Source organism: Polyodon spathula, chromosome 5 (genome assembly GCF_017654505.1).
Source record: "Polyodon spathula isolate WHYD16114869_AA chromosome 5, ASM1765450v1, whole genome shotgun sequence".
NCBI classification, from domain to species: domain Eukaryota; kingdom Metazoa; phylum Chordata; class Actinopteri; order Acipenseriformes; family Polyodontidae; genus Polyodon; species Polyodon spathula.
The window spans coordinates 76,966,839-76,977,029 of NC_054538.1; the positions used below are offsets into that span (position 1 = coordinate 76,966,839).

Genomic DNA, 10,191 nt, shown 5'->3' on the forward strand with positions numbered 1-10,191 from the left:
ACTTCAATCAACACGCCCTTTCATTAAACCGTGGAACAGGAACGGTGGTGGCTTTCTGATAAAAAGCTTCAAATGGGTTGTGGAGGCGTGTATAAATCCAACACAGTAGCAGCATTCCATTAAGCAATAAAAATAAGAAATTACAAAGGGAGAATAACTGCATATTTAGAGTAGTGGATTCGTGTTTGTTTGTTTATCGTGCAGTAACCCTAACAACTACTCGTACGACATCTCTACGATTTAGGTATGCTGTTTAGAATTGTTTTATGTCTGTACTTTTTTATACGTGGATACCTATTGCGATCTGTAAAGTCAACATGCTGTATGTTTTTTGCATTGCTTATTTTTGCAGTGTTTTACAATCCAATACCTCTTCTGTCTTTCCTGTAAACGGTATTTATACTACAGACAGGTTCGGGGTTTATAATCTAAATGTGCAGAAATTTGTGACTGCTGCCTTGGCAAATTTCTGTTTTATAACAGTCTAGTTAGCCTAAATATTTCCTTTTTCTAGTACAGTGGTTTTGAGAAAACTCAACTCTAATAAGGTGAATTTTATTTTTTATTTTTTCTAAACCCCTGCGAGTGGTGGTCAAATAATGGGAAGTGTCGATTTATGTATGTCCCCTTTGCGCTAACATGGTGATTTGAGACATATATACTGTTCAAGTTCCCGTAAGAGGAGAGGAATAGTTTACTATCGGTAATGTGATCTGGTAGAGCGGTCTTTCACAACCTACCTGATTTAAATACCAGCACATACTATTCTTCATCAGTACACTAAAAAGGGTTTATAGCTGAAGTGTTTGTCTACATGACCTCATATAAGTTTTAAGAATTCTGTGTTTTGAAGTTAGGGATAATTTTTCCATAAAACTCCTGTAAAATTGATATCAAGCCCAGTGTTTTATTGGTTTATGCTGATATTTTTGATACATGTTATAATGTACCACATGTACCATTTAAGCCAGTCCCAAGTTTTATGAGTTAATTGTACACATTTCTTAACTACACACAGTGGCTAAATTAAAAACAGTAATGGATTTGTTTTGCTGTGTAATTACTGGCTTATTTCCATCCCTGTTTTTCTTTTTTACATTTTAAAGAAGTGCGACTTCAATTGTCCTAACAGTGTCCTTTAAACCTTTCTTCTGCCAGTTCTTGAATGTTCTATCCTCACTTTATTCCCTCTACTAATACCAGGGGGCGCTGTTAGGTTGGTCAGAGGAATTGATTCATTATTTCCCAGCAGGTAAAAGAAAAGGTCGCCATGAAGGACATAGAGATAAAGGGCATGGTCTCGGCCCACTGCATCATCGCTTTGTCCATCGTCATGGCAACGATTGTTCCTGCAGTGCTGCTGGATGACTTCTCTGTGTATGGCACTCACCTGGTGTGGCTGTATATCTGCACTGCGGGAGTGGCTGCTGTCAACATAGCTGTCTACACACTGCTGGGGGTCAGCCCTCCAGCCAAGAAGAATACACTGAGTCACAAGGTCAGCACTTGGGACTGCGTCTGCTTCCACTCATAACTGACCCAACTGCACAGCTTTATATTGAAATCTTTTTATTGAAGATGCATGTTCAAATTAACAAGATGCAGTTTAAAAGCATAACCTGGCCACTCCTTTACTTTGATACATAGTTCCTGTAACGTGATCCAACGGTGGTGTCTGGACTTGCATTCAGTTTTTTGAAGGAAGGTCATTTCAGCGTTTACCTTTCCTCCGACCCTTGGGGTGGAGCAGTTTATGGATCACCTGCAGTACAGTATGTCAGTACACTGAGCGCATTTTGTTGAACTACTTTTCTAATGTTTTATAGAAATTTGTTACTATGTATATTTTTTTTCTCATTTGTTTTAGGTGGCTAAAGTCTCCAAATCTTGTCTGTATTTTATGTTTTCCTGCCTGCTTTTCCACGGGATTGTTGTCTTGTATGGAGCCCCGTTGCTTGAGTAAGTACGTCTCGGGTCTGGGAGCCTTTTGGTCTGTCTGGATTCATGTTGAAAGGTGTATGAAATTAAAGAGCAAGTAGCTTTAAGTGCCAGTTGAATTTCTTTTGTCTAGATTGCCCTTGCTGTTTTATGATGGTATCATTCTGATTGGTTCTGTTGCTCGGATATGGGAGAGTAGTAGTGTCCAGCAGTGTTTAAATGAATCAGTACATTCTCATTGGCACATGGTTTGAGTAGAATGGGGAAGGCTGTTCATTCACAGCACTTATGGATTCTCCAGACAAGCGTAAAGCAAAGTAACGGCAGAGTTAGAGAAGAACGATAATATCTCACTATGGGAACAACATAACCCAGAACCCCTCCGAATGATTTTAACATAATAAAGCACAAGGGGAATGTGAAATATAAAGAGAAAGAAATGGCATCTGTAAGGAAATGTAGAGTATATAAATTATCTCTTTAAAGGGTCATAAATGAGATTACGAACACCCAGCATCCCTTTAAATGAGCTTGTTGTTGGGGTAATTGCATGCAGAAGGATCCCTCGAGCGGACATATGTTTTGTTTTTTCAGGTCGGCTTCGGAGACATTTTCCTTTGCTGTTTTGCTGTCCACCTTCACAACTCTGCGCTGCCTGTGTATACTGGGTCCCAACGTTCAGGCTTGGATTCGGGTGTTCAGCAGAAATGGGTATGTTCTTCTGTTCTTCTTGTACAGCTTTCAGCAGGAGTGTTCAACCAGGAAGCTTCTGTACAGCACAGACTGAAAACACTCCCATGCAGCCCGGTAAAACCCCTGCAGTCCAAAACATAGGGAACAAATGTGATGCTTTCCCAATCATCACTCGGAAGGCATGCTTGTGCACTGCCTGCATTTCTAACTGGTATTTCCTAAATGTTAAATGCAATTCCTGCCACTTGGAAACCAGCTCTCCCTCATGCACAAAAACTAAAGTGCAGTAATAAGGCAAATTCATTGGCTTTATGCAGAGTTGGGAGCCCATTTCCTCTGGGAGTTTGGACAAACCTGTGGCTTGTTCCTGCATCAAAAAAAAAAAAAAGATATTCACCAATATTTAACATTAGTAACTATCCCCAGTTGAGATGCATGTCCCTTGTGCTGGGGATATAGTGAAAGCGTCTGTCCATCTCTACATCACACGGTTATTTTGCTATTAAGTGTTTGACTTTCATTAAACTTTTAGATTTTTAGCCAGTTTTTTTTTTTTGGACCGGCTATCTATTTTATTCATAAAATAGACACACAAAAAACCCTGTTTAAATAAGTAATGATTTAAAAGAATCCTTATATTTTGGTTACCATGGTTATCAAAGCAAAGATGAACCAAGTGATTTCTTTCTTTTTTTTTTTTCTTAAACTGAGGGCAAAACACTTTGTTTTTTTTAAGAAATGAGTTCTGAATGTTTCACTTTGTCCTTCTTCAGCAGCACTGTGTGTCAGAGGTCAGAGCAAGCTGCCTTCTACAGTGCATGTTGACAGTTCTTAATTTATATTGCATAGCAGCTGGAATTCCTATAGAAGTGTTTCAGCAAATTGATCTGATCTTTGTTTTTGAATCTGTACAAGTGAAACTGTCTGCTGAAACACAAAAATCATTACATTTGTTTCAAGTGCTTTTATTTTCATTACAAAGGGTTCAGTAAGAGTTCTTGTTCCGTCCTACGTATGAATTACATTGTTTTTATTTATTTATGCATGCATGCTGAGGAACATTGAGGAACAAGTACAATACTGGTTATAGTATCGTACTTGGCTTGATTCATGGGTTTGCAGCATTCCTGAATTTCTTAAAAATTACCATTACATGAGAGTAGGTGTTAAAACTTCATGCTGATATTGGACTCAGCTCTTGCCAAGTTAAACACCAACTAAGACTTAGCTTCTTTTACTGTAAACTGATGTGATCCATCTGCCTTTCCTTCCATCTGATGTAGATATCCTTCTCCCTGGTGTTGATGGCTGAAGTGTAATGCTGTCTCCAGGGATTAGCCTATTTTGCCTCCCTGGTGCATCAGCACACACAACGGATACAATGCTGGCTCTAGGGATCAACCACAGTGCAGCTTCCCTAGCACCTCAAGGACTTCTCTGTACTTTGTTCCATTCATTTTCCCTTCTATCCTGACAAATGCCACAGTCTCTGCTGATGAGAAACATCCCCATAACATGATTCTGCTACCACCATGCTTCACAGTAGGGATGGATTCAAGGTGGGCTTTCTTGAGTAATGGCTTCCTTCTTGCTACCCTACCATACAGGCCAGATGTATGGAGTGCTTGAGATATTGTTGTCACGCACACTTTTACCAGTCTTGGCCATAAAAGCCTGTAGCTCTTGCAAAGTTGCCATTGGCCTCTTGGTAGCCTCTCTGATCAGTCTCCTTCTTGCTCGGTCATCCAGTTTGGAGGGACTGCCTGATCTAGACAGGGTCTTGGTGGTGCCATACACCTTCCACTTCTTAATAATTGTCTTGACCATGCTCCAAGGCCTTTTTTATAACCATCCCCTGATATGTGCCTTTCAACAACTTTGTCCCGGAGTTCTTTTGAAAGCGCCCTGGTGTTCATGGTTGAGTCTTTGCTTTGAAATGCACTATTCAGCAGAGGGAACCTACAGGAACTGCTGAATTTAACCTGAAATCATGTGAATCTCTACAGTTTAACACAGGTGGAGGCCACTTGGTGTGTGATTTTGAAGGCGATTGGTTACACCTGAGCTAATTTAGGATTGCTAATACAATTATTTCAGTTTTTATTTTTAATTCGTTTTCTGCAAATGTGTAGAATATAGTTTTCACTTGGAAATTGTGGGGTAGGATGTGTAGATAAATGAAATAAAAAACTATTTTAATGCATTTTAATTCCAGACTATAAGGCAACAAAAGGTGAACGTTTTGAAAGGGGTTGTAGACTTTCTATAGGCATTGTGTGTGTGTGTGTCTATATATATATATATATATATATATATATATATATATATATATATATATATATATATATATATATATATTACACACACACACACACACACACACATACATACATACATACTGTCATTTCTGTCTAAAAAGGACGTATATAATCTGAGTTGGACATTTTGAATCCCTATTTTGTTCACAGTCTTCTTTGGCTCCACTGTATTTGGTGCAGTTGCTGTGCACTGGTGAGCACAGGAGTCCTCTCTCTGTGCTGCAGGGACACTGCAGTGTTGCAGAACAGTGCCACTGCAGACTGGAAAACAAGGACATCACTCAAACCTGAGACTTTCAAATATTGCACTGATTAGGACTGAGTTTTAGTTTAAGCTAAATCCCTTGGCAGCACAGTCCAGTACAGTGTGGGTTTCTCAAGCACCTTTGAGACATCCCAGGAAACTGAAAATAGTAACGTACTGTACCAGAGCAATCCTAAGTAGGTCAGGGAAAATAAATAGTCTAGACTCTCTTAGATTCCCAAGTATCTCCTGGAAGCAGAAACTCTCTGAGGTACTGGGGCAATATGCATGACAATCTGTCTCCCTGCAACTTCAATTACAGTTCAGCTTCAAGCTGCAGCCTGAGATTAATGTGACCTGATCATAAACCGCTGACACTTGTATGTACATACAATATACTGTACACATGTCACACGTTAGAGTTTCTCACTTACAAAACAAAAAATGTCCCAAAAAGATGAAAAATAACAAATAAATAACAACTGCCTTGTTCCATCAAAACAGTTTACTGCAAGGTGTGATGTAGGCAACAAGTGAGCTGAACTTCAGTCTCTCTCTTCACTAAACTTCACTGTTTCTCACTAGATTTGTTTTTATTATCGCACAGATGGGACAAACGGAGCTGTATTCAGTGTGAATACACCTCTAACCCTGTGTTCAGTGAATACACCTCTAACCCTGTGTTCAGTGAATACACCTCTAACCCTGTGTTCAGTGTGAATACACCTCTAACCCTGTGTTCAGTGTGAATACACCTCTAACCCTGTGTTCAGTGTGAATAAACTGTATTGCTTTGTGATTGCAGGGCAATGTCGATCTGGGATACCAGTCTACAGATCACCACAGCCAGCAGTGTAACTGGAGCCTGGCTGGGAGCATTTCCAATCCCCCTGGACTGGGAGCGACCCTGGCAGGTAACACACACACTCACTCACACTCACTCACACTCTCACATGCGCACACACACTCGCACATACACTCACTCTCACACACATACACACTTGCACACTCTCACTGTCACTCGCACACTCACACTCACACTCACAGCTGAAATAAAGGAACTGAAGCGGAGTTCATCTTGACTGGCAGGTATGAACTTGACTAGAGTGGTGTTTCTACCAGGGGCTCTGTACAGCTTGCTGCGAATCCTAGGAAACATAATTTGGCTGTAATTGTACCACATCATTCATCAATTACAGTTCAGTTATGCATTTATTTGTCATCCAATCATTATTCTTGTTTTGTCAACCCCTAATGATGACCCATGATAACATTTTAAATTCCACTGATCGGACTTGGCAGGGGCTGGGCAGTGTTCAGGGGTCACATACCATGCCTGGCACTGAATGTACTGCTAGGCCAGCCAGCTCTGTAGGGGCAGGACAGGGGATTAGAGAGATAATCCGCTGCTAAGCTGCACCTGTGAAATGATCACATTTACCAGCTGGCTCTTCTCTCCCACAACAGAGAAAATCACTTCATAGCAGAACCACAGGGATGGTCTCACTGGATGTTGTTTGCTTTGAAGTCCTTGAGTAGATATGGGCTAAGAAAAAAGAACTAGACTCAGGAACTGTCAGTGAGCAAATCTTCCTCGTGGCCACATAGCAATCAGTCAATGAGCACAGACACTGTGGAAGAAAATTGCTGCCTACAGCACACCGTATATCAAATAAAATCCACTCCCTCCCATTTCAATATCAGGAATTACTATACTGCCTGATTGTTCAAGCAACTGTTTGTGAGATCTTTTGTCTATTTGGATTCAGTATATTGGAAGACATTGGTTTCAAATTAAGTTAGGGACGTGGAGGGTAGTCATGGCAACAGAGGTTTGTGTATGCTGCAGTTGGCTGGTGCATTCATCTTTTATCCACATAGATTTTAATAAAACTTTGAGATGGGGAAGATAGAAAGAAGAAAACACTGAAGCACACATTCTGAGTTACAAAAAATAGACCAAGTAATACAGACCAAGTTATTGCTTTCCTTTGTTCCAAAACGTTATATACAGTAGTTGTTGTACTAATGCATAAGTGCCTGTGCCTTCCCGTTTATGGACATCTAATAACAGGACATGTATTTCGAATCTGTGATTGTCACTGGTCTCTACTCAGCCATTCAAACTGAATTACATCACGTCTGACCTCTAGGTTATTGCAGTATATGGCATTTGCAAAGCTGATGCGTTTGTTGTAGAACTTATGGATATGAATCAACGCTCATATAGACATTTGTGTTGTTTTGAGTGTTGCTCTGTTTCTGTCTAAACTAGCCAAACATGTAAAAGAAACATTAGCTTCAATGTGTGCCATGGGAATGAGAGCGATTCTGTTGGTTCCTGTCGGTAATGTCAGCTTTTAGAAAATATATATATATTTTTTTTTAGATGAACTGTGCCAAACTCTGTAGGTTGTCAGAAAGTGGATTTCTGTTCAGTGCAACTGTGCAGTACTGTCGTTTTTGGGTTTTAAAAACAATACCCTAAGCATTCTAATTAAAACAGCCCCTTGATTAGCACATAACTCGTTCCTGTCTTTGAACTCAAGAACCAATATGGCAAGGTTATGATCGTTTCTGACAGCGCAGATTGTGATCTATGGAGGTTTGGACTGTTCTGTGCTCCCCTGCTCTGTGCCTTGCACTTTAATGAGCACTTAACGAGCAATAAAACACAGTGCCTGAACAGAAGGGTCAAAAGAAAAGCCTCAGCAGGGAACCAGTGTGCGGTCTTGGCATGATGTTTTCATTTCTTGTGGGGGTAGAGAAAGAGGAAATAAGATAACGAAGGCGCCTGGTTGCAGCAAGAGACGAATTGCATCACTTTCACTTTAATAAGGTTCCAATGTATGTAAAGCGCTAACAGGAGCGTAGCTTTAAAGGAGCACTGTTCACTTCATCACTAATTTATAGCACTGCAAACAGTTGTCGTTTTATGGCGCTAGTGAGCAGAGGAAAATGAGAGTCGGAGTTTCTGTTGCTGCGGCGGCTGCTGAATGCTCTGCCTTCGAGGGGGGGGGGCGGGAGCAAAACAGGTCCTGGATATTGCTGCAGGGGGGTTCAGTCTTGTTTGGGGTTAATTGGGTAACCCTTGGGCAGCATCATATAGGAGGACTACCAGGATCAATACAATTAGGTATAATAAGCATAATATTAAACATTACAGTAAATGTATATCTTTGCCTACAATGTTAACCAGCATCTTAACAGGGTAAATATCAGGGCTGTAGCGTAAAGCCTTATGTCTTTATTCGGATAGTTGAGGCTTTAAAGTCCACTCTGTAACCTGGAGAAAATAGAAGTTTGTGTCAATTGTGTTTCAGTGCAAAAGCCAGAGTGTTTTGAGGTATGAACAGAACAGATGGAGAGCTATTAAATAACAATAAACGAACCATTTCTGGTTATTTACATTTTCGCAGGACTGTTTTGGTAGGTCTCCTAATCGGGTGATGATGTTCTGTCAAGTCTGGAGATTTTTTTTTTTTTGTACAACTGGAGGACAAGAATGCGAGAGACATGTGTGAGAGCTTTTATTACAGCACACTGCAGCTACACTGGATTACAGCTCCCTGCAGCTACACTGGATTACAGCTCCCTGCAGCTACACTGAATTACAGCTCCCTGCAGCTACACTGGATTACAGCACACTGCAGCTACATTGAATTACAGCGCACTGAATTCAGTGTGGGAGCTGGTGTTTCCTGTATGAATGAAACCCTCCCACATGGCTAAAGGAAATGAAATACTGGCTGCTGACCTCTTTGTATAACAAAGACAGTAACAATGTAAATGACCTTTTACTGTAGTGTGACCTTTGCCTTGTGTCTGAACTTCAACATTAAAAGTGGAGATACCAGGGGCTGCAACAAACAGTGTTTCAGAATCCTTCTGAATTACCTAATCATCGCAGGGCTCCAGTGGGGGGAAAAAAAACAAAACAAAACACAAGTAATAAAATAGGATATGCCTTTTATTAGGAATTGTACACTTCCTAGGAAAAAAGACAAAAGGTCAGCTCATTTATCTGTGCAGCTCAAATCGTGTAACCACTCCAAAACAGGTAATTACATTTAAATGTGCATCAAAAAACAAACTGTACAGCAATTAGTGTTGCCATGGTTACTCTGTCGTCATTTTATTAGCAGGTGCATTTTATTGAGAAGGCAGATAGCATTTCAACTCTTCTCCCCCTTGGAACCTGCTGCAATTCAGTCTCGTCATGTACAAGTGGCTCTTTCAAGCCTCTAAAGGGAGGGGGAGGGAGAAACTGCTTCACAGAGCTGTTGAAAATAACAGGTTGATACACAAGTCATTGAAATTGTCATTAAGCGTTGCTACACGGCAACATCAAATATTACTTAAGGATAAAAAGCAACAGTGGATTATAATAGACAAGAAAGCTTGTTAAAGGCTAAAATAAAAAGTTGTGCTCATCTCACAATATATCTGTATCTGCCTATTCTTCTGTTCACACAGGTCTGGCCTATTTCTTGTACGCTCGGAGCAACTCTTGGCTTTGTGGCCGGACTCTTCATCGCTCCGCTTTGGATACATTGGCACAGGAAGCAGCTGACGTACAAAAGCAAGTAAACACGGCAAGGAGGCGGCTGATCAGAGATGCTGGGGGTCCCAATACCTGCAGCCCGGGCCACGTTGCTGTCTGATTTTAAGAGTGCGAAGCCAAGTGATCGTGTTCGTCAGTCCTTCCTCTCCACAGTAGCAGCAATGGACCAAACACAACCTACTGTTTTAGTTTTACAAGCAGCACAGCATTCTGGAGGTTATCATTTGTAGCAGTGCCTTGGTGACGATAAAGCGGTTTTATTATTTATAGTGAAAGCAAGTCCCTACCGGTCAATAGGATCGGTTTCAATTCCAGTAATGCGGATGGCTTGCCTACATACATAACTTGCTTGTGTCTGCTTTACTGGAAATAAAAACAGAGCCTGTGGTGTACTCGGAGAGGAAATAAATGTCGTATGTATTAACCCTAGCATC

At 40.7% G+C, this 10,191-nt stretch overlaps 1 protein-coding gene across 2 annotated transcripts; it reads left to right on the top strand.

Annotated features, from left to right (window-relative positions):
• Positions 1-17: 17 nt before the first annotated feature.
• Positions 18-10,186, top strand: LOC121316340 (phosphatidylinositol-glycan biosynthesis class F protein-like). Of its 2 annotated transcripts, none has more exons than XM_041251401.1 (6): positions 18-244; positions 1,250-1,498; positions 1,868-1,959; positions 2,533-2,649; positions 5,999-6,107; positions 9,670-10,186. In XM_041251401.1, the coding sequence occupies exons 2-6, from the start codon at positions 1,271-1,273 to the stop codon at positions 9,781-9,783; spliced, it is 660 nt and encodes a 219-aa protein (XP_041107335.1). In that variant the 5' UTR covers positions 18-244; positions 1,250-1,270; the 3' UTR covers positions 9,784-10,186. The 2 variants fall into 2 exon arrangements, with proteins under 2 accessions (XP_041107335.1, XP_041107334.1); XM_041251400.1 differs by having other exon boundaries at positions 1,253-1,498.
• The last annotated feature ends 5 nt before the right edge of the window (positions 10,187-10,191 follow it).